The sequence below is a fragment of the Cnephaeus nilssonii genome, assembly GCF_951640355.1.
Source record: "Cnephaeus nilssonii genome assembly, chromosome: 5".
In the NCBI taxonomy this organism is placed as follows: Eukaryota; Metazoa; Chordata; class Mammalia; order Chiroptera; family Vespertilionidae; genus Cnephaeus; species Cnephaeus nilssonii.
This window is the reverse complement of record NC_137076.1, coordinates 106,804,897-106,829,067: the sequence shown is the minus strand read 5'-3', so window position 1 is coordinate 106,829,067 and position 24,171 is coordinate 106,804,897. Positions and strand designations below refer to the sequence as shown.

Here is a 24,171-nt window from a genome sequence, read left to right as displayed (position 1 = left end):
TTGCCGACCACTGCTCTAAGGCAATTTAGGTTTTGCCTAGAATGTTCCTCACTTCCTTCTGAGCCTCCAATTGTGGAGTTTCTAATGCCCATATTTTTACTAAATGTCTGTTCACGACAATCTAGGTTTTTTTGCTATAATACTTCTCGAAATTCTACCAGGTTCTACCCATTGCCCAATTCCAAACCCACTTGCACATTTTTAGGTAACTGTTACAGCAGGGTTCCACTTCTGGTACCAAGTTTGTATTAGTTTCCTATTGCTGCTGTCACAAATCATCACAAATTTATTAGCTTATTAAATAATACACACGTACGATATTATAGTTCTGTAGATCGGAAGTACAGCCCAGGTCTTATCAGTCCAAAATCAAGGAGCTGGCAGGCTACGTGACCTACTGGAGGCTCTAGGAGAGAATCTGTTTGCTGCTCATTTGGGCTGTCAGAAGTCAGTTCTTTGAGGCTGGAGGGTCAAGGTCCCTGTTTTCTTGGTGGCTGGAAACGGAAGGTCGTTCCCTGCTTCTAGATGTTGTCGCATTCCTTATTCATGGTCTTCTTTCTCTATCTTCGAAGCAGCAATGAGAGGCTGAGTCCTTCTCATTCTCTCTGACTCTGTCCATCACTGCATCTTCATATGATCAGAGAAAGACGCTCTCTCTGCTTTTAAGGAGTCATGCGATTAGACTGTTTACCTGGAGAATCCAGAATAACCTCCTCATCTCAAAGTCCATAACCTTCAGCACACCTGGAAAGTCCCTTTCGCCATGTAAGGCAGCATATTCCCTGTTCACGGGTTCTGGAGATTGGGGCATGGACATTTTGGGGGCTTTTATGCTGCCTACCAAATCTGAGGTCAAGAGCAGCCGGGAAGCCATCTGCCTAGGTTTCAAATTTTCTCTATGCACTTACTACCTGGGGAGCCACGGGTAAGTTGCCTGGGGCTCTGTGTCTCAGCTGTGTCATTTGTAAAACGAGCAAATAGTATCGACCTGTGATGTAGACTTGGAGACCTTTAACTAAAGTAACAAACCAAAGTAACAAACCTGTTCCTTACCCTTCAACCTTAATGTGGACTAAAGCCACCCAGCTAGAGACTACACACGGTGTCTGCCTGGGAGCAGGCCATGGCCAAGTGACTCATTCCAGACCAACAGGTATGAGCAAAAGGGATACATACACTTTCTGGATCACTTACAAATCCAGAAAAGCTGCCTGCCTGGCAACTTGTCTCTCTCTCCTCACCACAGGCTGGAGTGTAAATGTGGCTGCAACCAAGTCCCAACCGCAGGTAATGGTGAAGCATGAGATAAAGGACCAGTGTCTCTGAATGACCGCATGGGGCAGCTCGGCCCCACCCTCCGGCAAGGCTGAACCACTGTACGAGAGAAATAGGCGCTTGTTTGTTAAGGCAACGTATTTAATAAATTAATACCTGCAAAGCGTTCAGCCACATAAGGAGTGCTACACAGTAATGACTCTTCTTACTGACTGCATTAATATGGATTCTACTCAATGTCACAGGCCACCAGTGACAGATAAAAGCAAAGTCCTGGCCGGACTTTGGTGGATAGAGCATCAGCCCATGGAGTGAAGGGTCCTGGGTTCAATTTCGCTCAAGGGCGTGTACCTTGGTTGCATGCTTGACCCCTGGCCCTGGTCAGGGCACGTGCAGGAAGCAACCAATTGATGTGTTTCTCTCACATTGATGTTTCTCTCTCTGTGTGTCTACCGCTCCCTTCCACTTTCTAAAAATCGATGGAAAATTATCCTCAGTTGAGAAGTAACAAAACATCAACAAAAAAGCAACATTAGTACCATCTAACCTAATTAAAATGTTGCTTATTTATTTAGATAATAAGGAACCAACATATACTGAATTCATATATGCCAGGCATTTACTATGTTACATTTGACCCTGGGAATAGCTCTATGAGGCTGCAGAGATGAGGATTTGGAGGCTCAGAGGTTAGGTCACTTTCTGGAGATCACTCTAGACTGGGGTAGCTTGAGAACGTGTTCTCTCCACAATGCGCACTCCCCTCCCTGCCAGAGAGGCAGGTTAACGTGTACGTGTTGCGCACTAGTCAGTAAACCCTCTGAAGTATGCTACTCACATCGATGTTCGGTACTTGATGTCATCTTTTTCAGCCAGCTCTTCACAGGTGAGGCCATTGTGCTCTTTCCAGAGCCCCTGACACTTCCTACAGGTTTCCTGGGGAAAGCAGACACACAGACAGCTCCTGGTGAGTAGACCCCGTGCAAGTTCTGCTCAACAACGGGGCGTGGGCACCACGCTTCACGTGGTCCGGTCTTCCAGAGCCCCCCCCCCCCCCCCCCCCCCCCCCGCTTACAGGCACCTTTCGGCAGAATTCTCAATGGAAGAGGGAGAATCATTGGAAGAAAGCATGAGACACTTTTCTCTCCTTAGATCAAAAGGATGCATTGCTGCCAACCCCAATTTGTTTAAGGCTTTCCAAAGTGCCAGGGGCCACCTGGAAAACCCCCCAAGAGGCAGATTTAGATTTTGGGTTTTTAAAAATAAAATACTGTGAGCTGCTTGAGGGCAGGGTCTGTTGGGGTCTCATTAATTTCTGCAGCCCCTACTCCCAGTGTCCCAGTGTCGTCTAGCACAGAGCGCTCTTGTTGAACTGAGTTGAAGAATGGTCTAGAAAGGATTACTAGGGGTCCTTCAGGCAGGCATTCCTCCCTCACAAACATGGAATATTCTCCATAGCTTAGCTTCATTTATAAAAAACATGAATTTAACAATTACTACTTTTTATTCTAGGATCCTTTGTAGTTTATAAACTGTCACATCAATAATGAGAATTTTAAAAATTAATGCAATTTAATTAAATTCCCATAAATGGAAATTTTAACCCCAATAAGTACAGTGAAGGAGAAGATAGGGTCAGTTTTAACTGGGGACCGACCCAGTCTGGGAGACAGTGAAGGCTTGAGGAGGTGGGCCCGAGACCTGGAAGATGGGTCACAGAGAGGAGAGGAAGACAGCATTCTGGCAGAGGGGCAGCCAGAGAAGCTGGCGGGGAGCTGGACTGCAGACAGTGAAAACGGCCTGCTGAGGCCCACGGGGCCTAGAAGGGGGTGACTGTCAGTTTGACTTTTATCCTAAGAGCACCATGAAGGTGTCCAAAGGTGCCACGCCTGGAAGTAACATGATCAGTTTTGTGATTTTACAAGATCATTCTTCATGGAGAACAGATTGGCAGGAGGAGAGAGTGGAAGCCTAGAGATAGTTAGGCAGCTATTAAAGTCACCCGGGAGAGAGATCAAGGAGGCCCACCCAGACTCAGGGAGGCAGGTGAGGGCATGAAGGAAAGCTGACAGACTGGAGAGAAATTTAGGAAGCAATGACCGGTGTGGTGATGGGAGTGAGGAGAGGGAGGTGTCAAGGATTTCACTCTGGTTTCTGGTTTGTGTAACACAAGGTAACAGCAACACAGATGGAGCTTGGGGACAGTGGGAAAGGCCTGGCGTGGGTAGAGAGGGGGCAGGCTTTAAGATCCGGTCTGGAATTTGATCTGGGTGGTGATGGCACAGGCAACCTGTGGGACACCCAGCAGAGACACCTGCCAGGCAGGCAGGTGGGTGTAAATGTCTAGAATTTGGGAGTGGCTGGGCTAGAGATCACCAGGAGACTCAATTATATTTTCACATCAATTCTAGGAACATCTACCACTATATTCTCCCCTCATTATTGAACATTTCCTAATAAATATTGCTCAGATGACTCTAACAAGGCGCAGAATAGTATGCACAGCACAGGTGCCACCATTTCTACATAAAGAAGGTGGTGGGGGTAGAAGATAGTGATATGTAAAAACAACCAGAAAGGATACCCAAGAAATTGGTAGTATGACTGTCCTGAGTGGCTGGGAGGCAGGGCAGAGACTTCTCACTGTAGGCCTTTTGAATCTTATACTATATAGATGTACTATCTAATTAAAAGCTAAACAAAATTTAAAGAGAGAGAAAAATGAAATGGACTGTTTTAGGGAGCTGAGAACTTGAACAACCCTTTAAAAGGCGGCAATCAATGCAATGAGGTGGTGGGGGTAGAGAGGAGCTGATCAGAGATTGTATATTAAATGTTGTTGCTTCCCAAGCGAACGATTTTATCTGGTCCACTAACCACATCCCTGTCAGTAAACAGGATAAGTCAACAGTGACTTAATTATTACACACCAAAATGTAAAGCAGCATCAACCCCATTTTTATTTTATTTGTTAAAAAATATGTTTTTTAGGCACCCAAATTGCAAAAGAAGTAAAGTTGTCGTTATTTGCAGATGACATGATATTGTACACAGAAAACCCTAGACTCCATAAAAAAAACTACTAGCATTAATAAATGAATTCGGCTATGTTGCAGGATACAAAATTAACACCCAGAAAACTATGGCTTTTTTATACACTAATAATGAACTCACAGAAAGAGAAACTAAAAAAAAAAAAAAAAAAAAAAAACACCAAACAACAACAAAAAAAAAACAATCCCATTTACCATTGCAACAAAAAAAATTAAGATATCTAGGAATAAATTTAACCAAGGAGGTAAAGGACCTGTACTCAGAAAATTACAGAACGCTGAAAAAAGAGCTAAAGGAAGACATAAACAAATGGAAAAATATACCATATTCATGGACTGGTAGAATCAACATCATTAAAATGCATGCATATAAGCATAATCAATGGACACAGACACTAGGGGGATGAGGGCATATGCTGGGGTGGGGGCGAGAGGCCAGGGGGAGGTCAATGGGGAAAAAAGGAGACATATATGTACTACTATCTGTAATATTTTAAACAATAACAAAAATATGTTTTTTTTAAATGGAATAGACTGATGAATTTCAGAGGGAAGGCTGGGGTGGATGGGTGGTCAGTGATTAAACGGAATTTATATGCATATATGGACACAGACAATAAAGTGGTGAAGGCCTGGGAGTGGCAGGTGCAGGGTGGAGGGGGTCAATGGGAAACAAACAAACAAATAGGACATCTGTAATACTTTCTACAATAAAGAAAAAAATGGTTTTTAAAATTGCTTTTAGAGAGAAGAAGCAGGGGAGAGAAAGAGAGAAACATTGATGTTAGAGAGAAACATGGATCGATTGCCTTCCATATGCACCCCAAACAAGAGGTGCCCTGATCAGCGATCTCTCAGTGCACAGGGCGACGCTCAACCAACTGAGCCACACCAGTCAGGGCTTAACCCCATTTAAAAAAAAAAAATCCTCACCCAAGGAGTGAGGATATATATTTTTTTCTTATTGATTTTTAGAGAGAATGGAAGGGAGAGGAGAGGGGAGGGGAGGGGAGGAGAGGAGGAGAGAGAGAAACATTGATGTGAGAGAGACACAATTGGTTGCCTCCTACATGCACACTGACTGGGAGCAGGGATCATCGAGCCTGCAACCCAGGTACGTGCCCTTGACCAGAATGGAACTTGAGACCCTTTGGTGTGCGAGGTGACGCTCTAACCAGTGAGCCACACTGGCCAGGGCTAAACCCCATTTTTAAAAGACCTATGCCTGACATTCTGGGAAGCTGGAGAGTAGATGAACTGGTATCTGGATCCTAACCTTCAAAATAATGCTAACCTAGCCATATGCCAGGAATAGCAGCTTGAAAACAACACACAGCATTTAGATGATGCTCTGTAGCATTCCCGGGATCCAGCTATTAACTCATGGGCCTATCTTAAGAGAAGCAGCCATTTTCCAGGTGAGGCCCAGGCCCACGACAGCAAGATGATCTGGCCAAGCTGAGGGGCCACTGAAGCTACCGCTCACTTCCACCACCACAGTGGTTCTCTCGTAGCCCACGTGTGGGTTCCAGCCATGGCACTGCTCACTGAAGGGCCCCGGGGCCCAGAGAATAAAACTAAAATGTCTTCTGAAGAGTCTAGCAGCTAGACATGGAAACCCCTAATTAAAACCAGGGACGCACACAGCAGGCTTTCTCTTTAGAAATGTACCCTCTCTTCTAAACACAGTGTATACTTGACTAAATTGTAACTCTTTCCTCTCAAGCACAGCTAGACTTTGTTCCTAGACTCAACAAACGCTTCAACAATATTAGGCTGAAGAAATGTTCTCCAACGTTTCCAACATGAAGGAATCCCATTCTTCCAAGTGAGGCTAATGAGAAAGTCCCACGGGCCATGTGGAAGGCAGAGTACACTTGAATACGTAACGTCAAGGAGGCCATGCATACCTGGCTGTCAGGTCTAACCGGAGACCGTGCTGTCACTGCCCGCTGCCTGCTCAGACCAGAGGAAGCAGCGGAACCCATCCTCACCCAAAGACATCAAAGAAGGCAGCTCCTCCCTTCCAAACGAGGGCCGTGCACAGACTGGTCAACCGGCCAAGAGCAGCTGTCAGTCCATGCTCTTCAGGACATCAGAGAGATTTCTGGTCAAGGTTCATGTTGCCCTTTAGTCCTCAAGATACATCAAGGTGTCCTGACTGGTCATTAAGGCCCTAACTTTCCTTATAAGGAAAACACCCCATAGCCTCCCTTCATTCATTTTCTGCTGCTTAAACAACATTTCATGGGTAAGGCAAAGATTAAGTCTGGTTTCAGATGACCTTACCACGGAGCTGCCGTTTCTTCATAGAAACAGGTTCTTCGAAGACCAGCAGACACTGCCCTGGTCATCACCTCGTCTACACACAGCAAGGCCTCCGGCTGCTGGCAAAGAACCTGAGAGATGAGACTAAGGATTCAAGTCCCCAGACTCTGCCCTCCTTGCTCACCAGGCCTCTAGGACGACTCTGACGGTGCTTGGCGCCCTGTGCCTGACCTGCCTGACTTCCAGCTGGTCTCAGGAGTGGGACACAGCAGAACCGAGAGCGGTGTCCGGCTCCACACAACCTTGCTGATACAGTGGCAGTCACACCCCCAGAGCTGGCAGGGCAGCAGCTGTCAGGGCGTGTCTGAGGATGCTCTGGGGGCCTGCAGAGGCTGAGACGAGAGGCGGGAAGAGTTAAGCACAGCTGGAAGGGTCTATGAAAGCGATGAGGGAGGAGTCCAGAGTAACTTCTGGGTTTCTAACTTGGGACACCAGTTGGGCTGGTAGAAACATGGATCTGGACCAAGGGATGCAGGAGGAGAAGCAGATCTGAGTGAGGGTGGGAGGACAGGTGAGAACGTAAGTTTAATTTTAGACTAGTGTCTTTATTCGTTCTCAGTGTTAGAGGAATTTCTATAATTTGTCAAGTGCTCTATGAGATGTTGGGGATATGGCAATAAGCAAGATAGATTCACTTTCCACCTTCCTGGAGTTTATGTTCTAGTGGAAAAAACAAACAGATTAAACAACAATATGTATTAACCACAACCAGGACAGGAACACTTCAGAGGAAAAGCATCGGGGCTGTAAATGTGGAACGGTGGACTAATCAGTCAGGGGTCAGAAAAGCCTGTGTGAGCACGTGACACCGAGGCTGAGCCCTGAAGGTGAGCAGGCTAGCAGGTAAGGGGGAGGGATGCTCTGAGTAGCGGTGGAGGACGTGTGCCAGCTTTGGGAGGAAGAGGGCCTGTCTCATTCCAGGAGTGCAGGGGAAGTTGGTGTGAATGGAGTCCAAGTGGCGGGGTGGGTGGGGGTGAGAGTGGACCGTGGTCAATGCTGTGTGCAGGCACGGAGGCTGCAGAGAGGAATCTGGAAAGCCAGGCTGAGTGGGTGAAGTGAAATGATCCGATTCATTCTGGCTGCTGATGGCGGAGGGACGGCTAGCAAGGCTGGAGGATCTTGCAGGAACCCCCTCACAAGTGGGTAACTTCTAGGGGAACAAGCCCTAGAGTCTCAATTCTATTCTTGGCCAGACTTCCTCCGCAGCCCTCCACAAACCAAGCTGTGCCAACAGTGATCCTGGCAGGGCTGAGACCGGCCTGGGACTGGGGAAACGGCAGCTTGCCTATCTTTTCTTTTCTTTTCTTTTTTTTAAAATATATTTTATTGATTTTTTACAGAGAGGAAGGGAGAGGGATAGAAACATCGATGAGAGAGAAACATCAATCAGCCGCCCCCTGCACACCCCCCACCGGGGATGTGCCTGCAACCAAGGCACACGCCCCCGTCCGGAATCGAACCCGGGACCCTTGAGTCCACAGACCGACGCTCTATCCACTGAGCCAAACCAGTCAGGGCTGCCTATCTTTTCTTATTAGGAATAAGAGGACTGTTTTTCTCAAGGGTTTCAGACGGGACTTTATTATTATTTTTAGAAGATTCTTTCTCAATTTTGGCTCTTCAGATGAATTTCTCACTGAATGTTGCCTACAAGGGAGGACACATCTTTAACAAGCACCTTGAACTCTCACATCCTTCCCACTGCCCCACAGTTCTGGCTCTGTCTGGGTTCCAAACCCAAACACCTTCTGGTACAGGGTGCTTTACATACACATCTCATTCCATCTTCACAAGCAACTCCACAAGGAAGTACTGGAACATTAGCCCCATTTTTAAAAATAGAATTTTAACAAAAAGTATGATTTTAGAGAAAGAGAAAAGGAGAGGGATAGAGAGATAGAAACATCGATGAGAAACATCACATTGATCGGCTGCCTCCTGCACACCCCCTTACTGGGGATCAAGCCTGCAACCTGGGCATGTGCCCTGACTGGGAATTGAACCGGGGACCTATTGGTTCATGGATCGATGCTCAACCACTGAACCACACCAGCAGGGCCCCATTTTATTATTATTTTTAAGTACGTGAGAAAAGGAAGGCTCAGAGGCATATTAACTTGTTAAGGTCACAGAGCTACGAACTCCAGTTTGCATGATTCCAAGTCCACTTGCTCTTTCCCTCATGTTTGCCAGCAGTGTTTGCTAGCAAGGACAGGTCATTGTTGACTGGAAAACTCGAGGGCACGAGGTCCGAGATAAGCCCTGAGGCCAGGATGGGCATCTTGTGTAAGGAGACCACAGATGCAAGACCATCAGGGTCTGGAAGGCGTAAGCCCCGCCACAGCTGTAGGACACGGGCTCCCCGTGCTTCCTGGAGAGCTGGGAACGGCCCAGGAAGACACAGGATGGACTGAGGTTTCTTAATGATGACAGGAACCTTCTAATCACCGAGCAACCTTAGACTGGACGCCCGAGGAAGCAGCTGTTCCTGCCACCTGCAGCCAGCTGCGTGTCTGGCAGGCACAGAAGGAAGTGTTTTCAGGTTCCCATTACAGACAGGCTCAGCAGGAGTGTTCCACTGAACTAAATATAGCAGTTACTTGGTCCTCCTCAACCAGCCCCTGGGCCTTTACTTTTCAATACCTGCCACTCACTCACTTCTCTAAAGGTAGCCAGGATGATGACACGTGAAGATTTGTCAATGACAGCGCTTGAGATCATTACCGCCGCACACTGCTCTGCGTCAAAGTCCTGTTCCGAGTGACACTGGTAATGGGGGCGATTCCTGCACTGACAGAACAGCGGCACTCTCCCTCTCCCTCTCCCCCTTCAACCAGTACCCCGAGAGCAGCGGTCGCCAACCTTTCGGACCTCACAGGCCACCGGTTGGCAACCGCTATTCCAGTGTTCACAGCGACCAGGCTCTGTTCCCAGCAAAGGATCGGCGAGCAGACAAAGCCCCTCCGCCCTAGAGTCTACATCGTGGGAGGGTGAGTGGACACTGGACAGAGAACACGTGCTCCGTAGGAGGGCAGGCAGGGAGGCTGCCATCTTCACTGGTGTGAGGGACATCGCGTGCAGAGCTGGTGTTTCAGCTCAAACCGGAAGGGTATCTGGTGGGCAGTGGAAGCAGAATGAGGAGTAGACTGGAAGAGCTCAGAGAGGCAGCATCCCCAGCGGGCCTCACAGCTTGTCCAGGGCCAGCACGGTTGGCCTCCTGCCAGTGCCACACGCCTGACACCCTCACCCATGCGATGCTCTGCCTAGATGTCCTTTCTCCTCTGGCAACATGTGCTCACCAGTTCCCATTTCAAATACCAGAGGCTCTAGGAGACTCACATGACCTGGGCAAAAGCTGGCACTCTTTTCCTGGACTCTGGGAGCACGTGGCTCTCACTCTATGACAACACTTGTAATCGTGTCTTGTAATGACCTGATTACATCACATCTCCAAGGAGCCAAACACTCCTGGTAGGCAAAGACTATGCCCTGCAGACCGGCTTGGAATGGAGGGTTCACTTTATCCATGCAAAAAGAGAACGTTCTCTTTGAGCGCCTATTTTGTGCAACATGGAGATGCACGAGCGAGTAAGCTGCAAACTCTTATTACAAGGAGCTTATTTGCGGTCCCCCACACTATGCCTTCGCTATCCTTGAGTCTGTAGGGCCTCATAGCAGGTCTGACCCACACAAGGAGCTAAGTGTACGCAGAGGCCCCACCACTGCTCCAGGGACGTCACTCGTAGACGGAGAAAACATCTCCTATCAGGTCTTCAAATTTGTAATTGTGTAACGTATAATGACACCTTGTTAATCTTCACTCGAGGATATTTTTCCCATGGATTTTTAGAGAGAGTAGAAGTGAAGGAGGGGGAGATGGAAGGGGGGGGGGAGGGAGAGAGAATTGATGCGAGAGAGATACAGCGATTGGTTTCCTCCCACACCTGCAGCCAAGGTACATGCCATTGACCGAGAATTGAAACCAAGACCCTTTGGTGCTTGGGCAGACACTAACCACTTACAACACCTGCCAGGATTATGATGACAATTTTATGAGAAAACCGAGTTATACAGACACTTTCAGGTTAATTCATTAGGGGTTATGTTGTAAGGATAGATACAGGTTATATATGCATTTTCCATCATGGTTCCTTCCTTTGCTCCCTAACTCCCTTCCCCAATCTAATGCACAAAACTGGAAAGATCAGTTAACAGCCAAATGCTTGCAGGTGGTGCTTGAGAAATATGTAATATATTTCTTTTTTTAAAAACCATATTTTAATTGATTTCAGAGAGGAAGGGTGAGGGAGAAAGAGATAGAAACATCAAAGATGAGAGAGAATTATTGATTGGCTGCCTCCTGCATACTGGGGATTTGCCCTTGACGGGAATCGAACCATGACCTCCTAGTTCCTGGGTTGATGCTCAACCACTGAGCAACACCAGCTGGGCTCTTTTCTTTTTTTAAATAATAGCTTATTGATTTTTAGAGGGAGAGGATGGGAAAGGGAGATAGAAACATTGATGTGAGAGCTCAACACCGATTGGCTTGCCATCTGGGGATCAAGCCTGCAACCTAGGCACAGGGATCAAACTGGCACCCTCTTGGTGCATGCAATGACACTCAACCCACTAAGACACCCCAGCCAGGGCTGATGCACTGGAATTAATACGCTCCTTGGTGACTTGCTCTTGGAGCTTCGATGTGTGGAGTTTCTGTGAAAGGAGCTTCACAAGGAAGTGGTAGCGCCTGCAAACCTGTGCCGGAGCGTAGCTTAGGGGTCGGGTCAGGACTGGAAAACCAGTCAGCTGGCTCGGAAAACAAAGCTCACCCAAGGGCTCTAGAGGTCAGTTACCACCAAAGTCCGATCGCAGGTTCCTCCCATCCCCACTGACTAGAATGAGAGGTACCCAGCCTTCCTGGGTCCACTTTCCTTACAAGACAGACAAAATTCAAACATTAATTCTTTTAGCGCCATCTTGCAATTATCTGATTGCATCACACCTCTCCAAGAAGCTGAGCTCTCTTTACAGGGGATTTCCGTCTTTTCCCCCAAATAGATCATCTCTTGGAGGCAGGAGACCTAGATGTCTACATGCAGAAACTCAAATCTTGGCACGGCCAGGTGACAGCTCTGAGGAAAAGACATTGTGGGAGAAGATTCCATGCTACTGTTTTTAATGGTCCTGCACGAAATTACGGGGATGTTTAAAAATGTGTGTACTGGAGGTGCACCCTACCATTTCTATGTACAGAAGCAGAGTCTGGAGAAAGAAATCTCCAAGTCTTACTCTGCAGATTAGTAAGGAGCCAAGCACCCCTTTCCTTTGGATCCACCAGAAAGAAGTAGGTGGTGATAATAAATCGGAACAGGAGGCCTCAACTTGGTTTCTGTGCTAATGCTGCCCCCTAGAGACAGAAGATTATAAAGGCACCGGGACCAGGTTTACACTGCTTGGGAGAGGGCAATGCTGGAGAGGCACCGAAGGAAAGAAAGCCAGCCATAACCGCCTGCATTTTACTGCCACGGGAGCAGGACTTGTAAGATAAAGTAAGAGGCCAATGGTCAGTGCTTTCGGGAATAAACACAAGTTCTTTTGTTTTTTTTTTGTTAATCCTCACGGGAGGATATTTTCTCCATTGATTTTCACAGAGTGGAAGGGAGGGAAAGAGACAGAGAGAAACATCAATGTGAGAGAGACACATTGATTGGTTGCCTTCCGCAAGCTCCCCAACCCGGACCCGGATCAAGCCTTGCAACCGAGGGTACGTACAGTGCCCTTGACCGGAATTGAACTGTGACCCTTCAGTCCATGAGCCAATGCTCTATCCACTGAGCCAAACCAGTTAGGGCTACAAGTTCTATTTTACCTTTACCGGAATAACACAAACAAAAATACCAATTCCTACATAGCAGTTATTCAAATACTGATGACAATTGCTCTCAAATGCCCATTTATAGAAAAGAATCATTGGGACGCTGTCAGCACCCCCAAGGCAATGCCAGGAGGTGAACACTAGGTCCTAAGGAGAAAACTGCCGAAGGAAGAGCCAGTGCTGGGCGCAGAGAGGAAATCACTCACAATAGGTGTTTAAGCAAAGACTTAAGGAAGGTGATGAAGTGAGCCTGGTGGTGTCTGGGGGGAAGAATCCAGGCTGAGTACGAAACAGCAAGGAGTGAGGCAGAAGGTCAGTAAGAGCTGAATGGAAGGCGGGCGTCTGGGTCCCGGGCGGCGAGGATAAGGACTTTGGCATGTACCCACAGTAAACAAAGGTCCAAGAGGATGCTCTCTACAAGGATTTGCGTGACGTTGGTCCAAGCACCTCTCTATGCTGGCACCCCTTTTCATGGAGAGCTCTCACCCTCTGCACTTCACTCAAAGGCTTCAAAGGGCAGGAGGGTAGAGGCTATAGCTAGGCCCCACCCAAAGGGTTTGCTGACAGCAGACACTCAACACAACAATACAAGTTTGTGGAAGGAAAGTTACTTATTAGATACAATTTTTAAACTATGAATTGCAACCCACTGTTAGGTTGTGAATGCATTTTAGTAGATAATGACCAGTGGGAGTTTTTATTTATTTGTTTGTTTTTTTAAAAACTAGAACAGAAAAGATACTAGAGTGCATTCCACAGGTCAGGTATTTATTTTATAAAACTACTTTTTCAGTTATACATAAATATATTTAAGTGCATTTATATACGTATTAGGTTTATGATAAAATATATCATTACTACAGAGATCAGTCAAAACAGTTTGAAAACCATTAACGTAGGACTCATTCATTCATTCATTCATCCCAAAACCTAAAGTTTCTTTAAAGGATAAGAGAGGCTCTTTCTCAACTCCCAGGGGCCACTGTGAGGAATTGAAAAATGGCCCATCTCATTTTCCCTAAAGGGCAAGCTCTCAGTGAGCAATAAGGCATGAGAATCAGGAAGGACAGCAGTGTGCAGGAGGGCTCAGTAGCAAAGCAATGTATTAGGAAGTGGTGGCTCTAATAACAGAGCATTTCAAACTGTCAAAAATAGATATTGCTAGAACTTCAAAATAGACTCGCCCAGGCAGTGGTATTTTGTGGAAGAGCCACACTCAAGGGGACAAAGAGCCACATGCGGCTCGCGAGCCGCAGTTTGCCGACCACTGCCGTATACAATTTTGGGTAGATTGTAATAACAGCAAGCACTTACAAAGGTATTGTTCTAAACTAGCAATCAATTAATCATACCTACACTCAGGATCCTCAGTTAAGAAAGAAATAACTAAGAATCAGTCTGTGGTGCATACTGTGGGAAACAGTATGACGTTTCCTCAAAAAGTTAAAAATGGAACTGCCATTTGACCCAGTAATCCCACTTCTAGGAATATATCCCAAGAAAACAGAAACACCAATCAGAAAGGATATATGCACCCCTATATTCACAGCAGCACAATTTACAATAGCGAAGATCTGGAAACAGCCTAAGTGCCCATCAGCAGATGAGCGGATTAGAAAACTGTGGTACATCTACACAATGGAATACTACGCAGCCACAAAAAAGAAAGAACTCTTACCATTTGCAACAGCATGGATGGAACTGGAGAGCATTATGCTAAGCAAAATAAGCCAGTCGGAGAAAGATAAATATCACATGATCTCACTCATGTGGGATATAATGATCAACATAAACTGATGAACAAAAACAGATCCAGAGACAGAGAAACACGGAACAGACCATCAAACCTCAGAGGGAAGGCTGGGGAGGGTGAGGGGAGGGCAGTAAGAGATCAACCCAAGAACTTGTATGCATGCACATTAGCATAACCAATGGACACAGACACTGGGGCGGTGGGGGCTTGTCCTGGGGAGTGGGAGTGGCCAGGGAGGGGATGATGGGGGGAAAAAGGAGACATATGTAATACTTTAAACAAACAAACACACAAAACAAAACAAAAAATTAGTCTGGAATTTAGCCACTCAATTGCTAATACTGGGGGTTAAGAGCCAACAGCTTACCCCTGTTCTGGAATTTACTGTCCTTCATCTCAGGAGTGTTGCTCAGCGGGGGGTCATATATGCTACGACCATTAGGGTTACTGACTGAATCAATTCCCAGTAAAAATCAGGTAAGAGGATGCTGGAATGTGAAGGAGTTGGGTAAATAGTTTCTAGTTCCTTTCCCAATTTCTGTAGAGGCCAGTGGGTTCCTCTTTTACATACAATGGCACACAGCCCCATGCCCCACCCTCAATGCAATACCACACGTGACTATCAGTCACCAGGTTCTGCAACTGTTAGTTCTTCTGTTAGTACCTACGATTTCTACCTTCTACCTGACTCCTGTCTTGATCTCAGAGGTGCTGGAGTTTCCTCTCAGTTCAGAGATACACACTCGGGTGTGGGCTTGCTTGTCAACTGGCAAGCATCCCAACAAAGCCAGATTCTAGGCATTTGTGAGGCACTGCGGCCCTCTGCTGGCTGCCTGCTGTAACTGTTAGCTTCTCCCTAGACCCGTGGTTCTCAACCTTTCTAATGCCGCGACCCTTTAATACAGTTCCTCATGTTGTGGTGACCCCCAACCATAAAATTATTTTCGTTGCTACTTCATAACTGTAATTTTGCTACTGTTATGAGTCGTAATGTAAATATCTGTGTTTTCCGATGGTCGCGACCCACAGGTTGAGAACCGCTAGCAGGGTCGCCTAAGACCATCGGAACAAGTGTCACACTGGATAGCTACAGAGAAGAGACGGATGACCACGTCTCCAACAGCTTCTCAGCTTCTGGGAAGAAAACCACAGCCTTGTCCCGGGACCCATCTCTCTCGAGTTTATCCAGGGTTTTCTCAGAGCCTCAGGGTCAGGCAGGGCCTCACCACCAAGCAGCCTGACCGACCATGTCAGCACCCTTTCTCTGTCCTTCTCACTTATAAGCGTCAACGACGAAGCCCACACTTCAACTTGGGACGCTGGGTGCGGCTGAGCCCAACGCCAGAAAAGCCGCCCGAGGCTTTCCCGGCCTTGGGCACCAGTGGGCAGCCTGCACGGATCGCAGGAAACCACTGGGGGTCAGCTCCTTCGATCCTTAGCAGGGATGTTGGGTGCGGCGGAGCCCAAGGCCACCGCCCGGGGCCAAGCCCCGACCCTGAAAGAAGGCAGAAGGCGGTGGCCACAGCCAAGGCCTGGGTCCCCGGTGCCGGCAGAAAACTGGTGCAGGCAGCCAGGTGAATGAAGGTCTATTGCAGGAATCTTCGTGCAAACGGGCTAGTAGTATATATATATATATATATATATATATATATATATATATATATATAGAGAGAGAGAGAGAGAGAGAGAGAGAGAGAAATGCCTACACTTGGGGGGTGGGTGGGAGGGGTAGAGGGGAAAGGGGATAAATGGTGATGGGAGAAAAAGAAATAGCTGTACTTGAAATGCCAGCATAACTGTCCAGCTGGCGAAGGACAACTGTGAGAGCACAGTTGGTGCCATGCTGCCAGGACAAACTGTTCACCTGTTTCCCCTTTTCTAAATTGCAAAGCTGCCAGGTTCCGTGCCTACGTCTGGCCCATATCTGTTTTTGCTCACGTTGGAACTGCAAAAACTCCCATTTGTTTTGATTCCCTTGGAATCATCGCCAATCAGTCCTTCACAGGCGCCAACGTCCCTCTGGCAGGGCAGCCACGCAGCACATGTCACTGTCCAGCTTGGGGCGGAAGAAGAGACAGCACTTTTCCTTTGAAAACAATGGGCATGTGCAGGAGGAAGGTAACCATGTGACCCCTTCAGAAAGAAATTTGGAATTGTTTAGAGATTCTTAAAAAACCCACCTGATTATCTTGGACCCCAGAGTCCTACTGTAGGGATCTATCCTCAGGAATAAAATTCTACAAAAGAAAAGGCTTTACGTTCAAGGCCATGCATTACATTATTTACAGCAGCAAAAATGGACAATACCCTACATTTCCAACTCAGGTATGTGTAAGTCAATCAAAGCACATGTGTTTGATGGAATGACAGCCATGCATGACAGGTTTACAAACCTCATAAGAATGTAGCCCTGGCTGGTTGTTCAGTGGTTAGAGCATCGGCCTGCGGACCGAAGGGTCACAGGTTCAATTCCCGGTCAAGGGCACATACCTCTATTGCAGGTTCCTCAGCCCTGGTAGGGGCACATGTGGGAGGCAACCAATCGATGTCCCCCTCCCTCCCTCCCTCCCTCCCTCCCTCCCTCCCTCCCTCCCTCCCTCCCTCCCTCCCTCCCTCCCTCCCTTCCATTCTCTCTAGAAATCAATGGAGAAAATATCCTCTGGTGAGGTTTAAAAAAAGAATGCAGAAGGCACTTATGTCATGCTAAGCAAGAAACAAACACACAAAGGGCACAATATTATCCATATGGAATGATTACAATCACATGGCAAAACCAAATGCCCGGCCCTGGCAGGTGTGGCTCTGTTGGTGGGTTGTTTACTGTCCCGTGCACCGAAGGACCGTGGGTTCAATTCCCCGGCAGGGCACATACCTAGGTTATGGGTTTGATCTTTGGTCGGGTGTGTATAGGAGGCAACTGATTGATGTTTCTCTCTCACAAGGATATTTCTCTTTCTTCTCTTTCCCACTTCCTTCCTCTTTCTCTAAAATCAATGAAAAAGATAGCCTCAGGTGAGGATTAAAAAACAAACCAATTCGGGACCTACGAGCTAAAGCTGCAGCACCACGTGGTGGAAGGAGCAGGGTGCAGGGGACCCGAGGGATCTGTGTGACCCTGACCAGTCCTGCCCTCTGCTTCCTCATCAATAGAAATGGGGAAAACAAGTACCTGGCAGGGTTTCTTTAAAGATAAATGAGGAAACGTATGTGCGCAATCAATGGCAGCAGTGACACAGAGACAGAGCGCTGTCACACTCTTCGCTACACCGAGGTAGGTGCCAGAGGCACATGGGCATTGTGGTCTGAACTATTTCACTAGAACTTTCCGATTCTGGTCCTGCAATTCGCAGGTCTGCAAACGGGTGTAAACCCTGAGCCCCAGTGCCCCATCTGGTAAAATGGGGATAATGCCCCTGCCCCTGAGGGTGGGGCATAGTTTTAAAGTGCTTGGCACAGCAGCAGATAAGCAATGAGTCGTACACTTACTACTGGAGGGGGTGGCAGTTAGATCCGTGTCTTGGGATAAAATCGTAAAAAGCTCAGGATGAGCTGAGCAGTTTACAGCCTGGTTTTCTGGCCATTATCAGTCAAACAAGAGACAGGATTTTCCAGTTTCATTCTGGATGGCGATGGGGCAGTTTTGTTTAAAGAATTATGGTAGCATTATGCTCTGACAAGGTACATATGGTAAGACGGCTGGCCATGGCTGACTGCAGGGCTGGATGTGTGAAGAGTAAGGGGCCAAAAGCAATTCTACCTGGTCAGTAGCTGGCACTGACCTTTGATGGCTGAACATGAGTTTCCTAAGCTGAACCCCTGCATTATAAAAAGAAGAAAAACCCTGAGGTTCAAACTGCTGCCCCATTTTGTTTATCTCTGACTTGCTCCAGGAAGCACCAGCCACACTACTGCTGTCCGAAGCTCCCTGTGGTTTCTGGAAATGCAAGCCTGGATATGTCAGGGGCAGTGAAGATTGCCCCAGATGGTCCTGTATGTCTCCGGTTCCACTCAGGCCCAAGTGCCTGTGTCCCCAGGTGTTGAGTAGCAGGGGAAGGAGGGGGTTCTTCCAGTGGGCCCCTCAGAAACAGGAAGGGAAAAGAAAACCTTTCCTTTTGTGGGGTACACACATTCAGCATATCAAGTAACATACCTCACTTTTTTTTTTTTTTTTTTTTTTTGAGGCGGCTAAAGGAGAGGTCAGCAAACACTGATTTATCTCCCCCTGGAGAAAAAGTGAGACCTGCTAGGCAGCCTGCTGCTGCCGCCCCACACCAGGCCAGGTGTGGACAAGGGTGCGGGGACTGCGGATGGCGAGCTGCACCGCAGGAAGCCAGCTTCCGCTGGCCACACCCCTGCTTCCCCTCGACCCACCACCTTTGCCACTGGCTGGACATTCCACTCCGACTCCGACAAGAAGCCAGACCGTTACAGAAAGAGGGGTGAGCAGTCAGTCGCTGGGCGTGGACTGTAGGACCCTGGGAAGCTCCCCACGGTCGCCATCCACTGCAGCCGTGTGGACGAGGGGCGCCTCTGCTGGCACAGCAGCTGGGATGGAAAGGAGCACAGTGAACTCCAAGAGGCACCTCCTCTTTGCCCTCCGCCTGCAGAACCACAAGGATGAACGTGATGAATGCTGGGAGAGGTGGACTCCCACTGGCCCGGGGCTGGTTTCTGAGCCCTTTCGTGGGCCTGTGATTTTTCCTACGCTCCACACAGGGCACCAGGGTCGAAGGACTGAGGGGGTGAGAGGATTTTCCAGGCTCTAGAATCCGTTCTGCTGCTTTGTTTTCCTGGATGCTAAGGAATGCACACCAACCACTACTACTTTGAAAACACAGCAAACTACAAGATAAACCTCAGAAGACAAAGTCCTCCCCAACCAAAAGCACAAAGTGCAGAGCTGAAAACAGGAGAGGAGGGGTACAGTGGAGAGGGAAGTAAAAAGCCAAAGGCTGAACCTGAAGTCATGGTTTAGCCCCTCCTCTCACAGACACATCCAAATGGCAAGTCACCAAGGCTGCAAACATCTACCTCAGGAGTAATTAAATCAGATTAATCTCGGGAAAAAGAGCTTTCAATATTCAAAGCCCCATTAATCCTCATGCTTCGTAATGAAATATGTATGTTAAGAAGGCTTAGACAAAAGCAAAACATTTTCAAAATGTGAATTCTTTACATTTATAGCAGTATAATGTATTCTAAGTACTGATCTTGTAGAAAACTATGTGAAAAATGCGGTGAAGCACACAGGGTAAAAACAGGCAGAAAGAATGTAGATGCAATCTCAGCCCATACCGCGCTTCAGAAAAATGCGCCTCGATAAGCATCTTCCCTCTCAGGCGGCACATTATTCACGCGGCGATAAGGCAGTCTCCGGGCCGTCAGACCCGCCCTGATCCCCACCCTCCGCGTCCTGCTGGCAAGTCCTTTGCTTCTGCTGTCCCTTTGTTCATCTCCTGGGGATAATCTCTCTTTAATAATCAACCATTAGAGAGTGGTCACCCAATCTTCCATTTCTGAAATAGAGTTGCTGCCTCGTGCTCTCTAGCCAAGTCAAAGAGCCCCCGCCGCACAGAACCGTGAAAGGGAGCTGGACCAGGAATCAGCACGTCCATTTTTCTGACCGGCACTCAGAGTAAATGATCTGCTGAAGGTCACAAAACGAGTAGGTGAGAGTCGGATGAAATGCTACTGGTTCCATCAGTACTGTCAGGAAAGGCTGTCACCATGCACACACGTCACCTGCGATGGGCTCTCAGGGTTTGTCTAAATTGCATGGCTGTTAGAACTATAGTGTCAATATTTCTTAAAAGGCATATGAGCTGGTGTTATGAACCGAATGTTTGTGTCTCCGAAAAAGTCCCAAGTTGAAATGCTAAACCCCCAATGTGATGGTATTAGGAGGCAGGGACTTCATGAGTGGGACTCATTTTAAGCTCTCTGCTCACGACCACGTGAGGAAACAGAGGGAAGAAGGCCATGTGCAAACTGAGGGGGGAGGGGTGTGTCACCAGAAACGAATCTGCCCGCGCCTTGATCTTGGACTTCCCAGACTCCAGATTGTGAGAAATAAATGTTTGTTGTTCAAGCTAGTCAGTCTACGGCAATCGGTTGTAGAAGTCTGAGCTGGTTTGGAAGACCTGTCAACAAAGCTTTTTCAGGCAGTGCTATTTGTGGTGATGAAGTTTTACCTATAGAAGATCTTAAAACAAACGCAGAAGCCCTGACTATTCCAACTGGGTTCATTTCCATGTATCTGTCAGGAATACCAGATTCAAAACAAAACCTAGAAATTAAGAAAACAAGTGGCGTTTTTAGAAACCAAAGTATCGTATCTAATTTCTGGACAAAGGATTCTCATATTGATACCTGTGGATCTAAACAACATCTTACATTTCTTCTAGGTCCAAAGGTCTGTGATAAGCTGCTTTGTCCCTGGCAAGATCTGAGATAAGCAGATCTTATGCCAGAGGAGAAAACCTAGGTAGAGAAACTAAATGCCGCAAATGAGGAGGAGTCAAGAACAATACAAACAGTTTCCTCTTCTTTACTCCCCAAGCCCCATGGGAGAGAGAACATAAAGAACCCACCCACATTTTCAAGGACCTATGCCTTCCTTCCCAGATAGGAATCATTATACCCATTTCACAGATGAGGACACCAAGCTACAAAGAGACTGAATGACTTGATTAGATCCCACAGGTTTTGCCCAAAATTCTTACTGTCATACCACATTTAAAATCCTATCATACTCTTTCCTCTGTTTTCTATCAGGAAAAAAACGCCTAGCTGTGTGACAATTTTACTTACTTTGATGTTAAATCCTGGGGGTTTTGGACATGAAACTAAAGATGTGACTGGAGCAGTAAAAGAACATCAGAGGAACGAATCTGCTCAATGAACAGTCTTTGTGTTCTGTGTACTGATTCTGTTCCCTGAGAAAACTTAAACCACTTATTTCAGTATCAAAGTTTCCGCCTAATGACTTTTCACTTACTTCTACACGATGGTAAATAAAGACCCCGACACCAAGCTAGGTCTAACAGATGGAGGGCGCACTTCCATTCAGTGAGTGAAATAGCATTTTACTATCTGAAATACCGCACGAAGCTCTGCCAAGCTCCCTGGAACAGTCACAGGATATTATATGATTCAAGTCTGAATTTCTATCACTGGACAGCAAGGACACCAGGCTTTCATTTTGCTGTTAAAAGCACAGAAATGAGTAAAACGGAAAGGAATTTCTAGCACTGATTTGCCGGCTTTCAATTATTTTTGACCTGCTCCATTTTCAACCTGGGCTGGTTCACCCTTCTCAGGCAACCTGGTGGTTCCCCACACCCGGGAGGTGACCATATTGATGCCGAATTTAGTGCGGACCAATCAGCCAAGTGCACTAGAGCCAGAACTCCTGGGCTCAAGTGATCCTCCTGCCTCAGTCTCCTGAGTAGCTGGCACTACAGGCATGCGCCACTGCATTTGGCTTCTTCCAATTACTTTTATTTTATTTATTTATTTAAATATATTTTATTGATTTTTTTACAGAGAGGAAGGGAGAGGGATAGAGAGTTAGAAACATCGATGAGAGAGAAACATCGATCAGCTGCCTCCTGCACACCCCCCACTGGGGATGTGCCCGCAACCAAGGTACATGCCCTTGACCGGAATCGAACCTGGGACCTTCAGTCCGCAGGCCAACGCTCTATCCACTGAGCCAAACCGATTAGGGCTTTCAATTATTTTTAAACTGAGAGAAACAGTAGAGTAAAAAGCTATAAAAGGTGTAAGTAGACAGTAAATGAAGTAGAATGCTAAAATCTGGATTTCCATCCTGGAGTCATTGGGTTTCTTTTTCTTCCTAAATCTCTGTGGACACCAGTGAAGAGAAAAGGATCCATGTACACACTGAGAACTACTCAGAGGTATAAAGAGTGATGGCTCCCTTCTCGTCTCCAGCCTTCCTTTTGCAGTTTGTTTCATTTCAGAAAAACATACACATTTAACAGAGAAATCTTCTACATTTATATTCAAGGAGCCAAAAGCTCACATTGCACCCCCTGTCCCCGCTTTCACTTGACAGAGCATTTCTTTTTTTTGGTTAACCCTACCCCGAGGATATTTTTTCATCGATTTTCAGAGAGAGTGGAAGAGAGAGGGAAAGACAGAGAGGAACATCGATGTGAGAGGAACACATCAATGGGTTGCCTCCTGCACGAGCCCTGACCAGGGCCTGGGCCGGGGAGGAGCCTGCAAACAAGGTACGTGCCCTTGGCTGAAATCAACCTCAGGACCCTTTGGTCCGCAGGCCGACGCTCTATCCACTGAGCCAAACTGGCTAGGGCTTGACAGCATTTCTTGGATAAAGTTCCTGATCAGGACCTTCGGTCTTTTTTGGAATGGGTTATGTGAAATTTTGTTGGTGACTTTTTCTAGCACTGGGCAATTCTCTATGCATTTTGCTTTCTTTTCAATAAAAGCATTGCTTTCAATAAAATATAATAAGGCTCTTAAATGACAGCAGCTAACATTATTATGTAGATCACTGTGCTTTTTTCTTAAAAAGTAACATTTAAGAGACTCTGAATTCAAATGTTAGCAAAGTAAAGGAGCACAAAAGAAAAAGTTCATAGAACGGAATAAAGGAAATAACCCTTTCTTCATAAAGTGGATCGGAGAACCTTTGGGGCAACAGGATTCTTCTGTGAAAGAGCAGGAAGTCAAGACCGTAAGACAGAATGAATGCCCTGTAGGACGCTCCACCATCAGTGCACGTGGCACACGAGGAGAGCCCCAAGCCCCGGAGGAAGGAGGGCGTTGGGCCAGCGCTGCTCAGCGCCCCGCACAGAACGCCGGCCCTCCCACAGCCTTCCCAGCCTGCTGGTGGCCGGCATGGGGAAAGTGACAGGGCGTGCTTTCAGTTTTGAGCACCATGACTCACCCGACACTCTCTGTTCCGGCCACATGTGTGGTATTAAAAAAGAAAAAAGAAAGCAGAACATCTCAAGACCAGGAGGCAGGGCACCTGGAAACCCACACCCCCTGGATTCTGTTGTCAAGTGATCAATAATTCGTCACGTTCACAAAGCTGTTTTCTTTTCAAGAAGAAGCGAAGCTTTATGTGCTCTCAAAACAGTCTTTCCTGCTTTTCAACAATTAAAAAAATATTATGTCATAGTAGTTTTCCTTTTCTCTTTGGTTTTCCACAAGTAAAGTTCTAGAGCATAAGAAATGTAGTTCAGGGTTGTATTCCAGGATGGTAGACATGAATAAAGTAATTTAGATATTCACAGTTCAAGAAAGTGGTGTGCAAGGGGGCAGGTAACCCATGTGTGCAGAGTTCAGCTATATTTTATTTTACTCAAATCTTTAAAATCCCTCTCTACTTCCTGTTCCTCTAGAACAGTGGTCGGCAAACTGCGGCTCGCGAGCCACATGTGGCTCTTTGGCCCCTTGAGTGTGGCTCTTCCACAAAATACCACGTGCGGGCGCGCACGTACAGTGCGATTGAAGGAGTACCCTAATTAAGTTAATAACAATGTACCTACCTATATAGTTTAAGTTTAAAAAACTTGGCTACCACCTCACCTGTTACTGGTAAAATGGCTATAATAAAAAAGTCAAAAGTATGAAGAGAAAGTTGGGGGAAGAGAACCTTTTATGCTATTGGTAGGAATGTAAATTGCTATAGCCATTATGAAAAACAATATGGTTTCTGAAAAATGTAAAATAAAACTACAATATGATCTAGCAACTCCACTTCTGGGTATTCACCAAAGAAAAGAAAATCTGTACTTGAAAAGAAAAAAAACACTTGGCTCTCAAAAGAAATGTCAATCGTTGTACTGTTGACATTTGGCTCCGCTGACTAATGAGTTTGCCGACCA

At 46.8% G+C, this 24,171-nt stretch overlaps 1 protein-coding gene across 3 annotated transcripts in view; it reads right to left on the bottom strand.

The window, feature by feature from the left end:
• The window catches only part of RNF216 (ring finger protein 216), a 108,906-nt gene that overhangs the window by 23,783 nt on the left and 60,952 nt on the right, over positions 1–24,171 (bottom strand). For all 3 annotated transcript variants that reach the window (XM_079771962.1, XM_079771961.1, XM_079771963.1), the window contains exon 14: positions 2,114–2,211. In XM_079771962.1, coding sequence (XP_079628088.1) covers positions 2,114–2,211 — 98 coding nt within the window. The remainder of the gene's footprint in view (positions 1–2,113; positions 2,212–24,171) is intronic.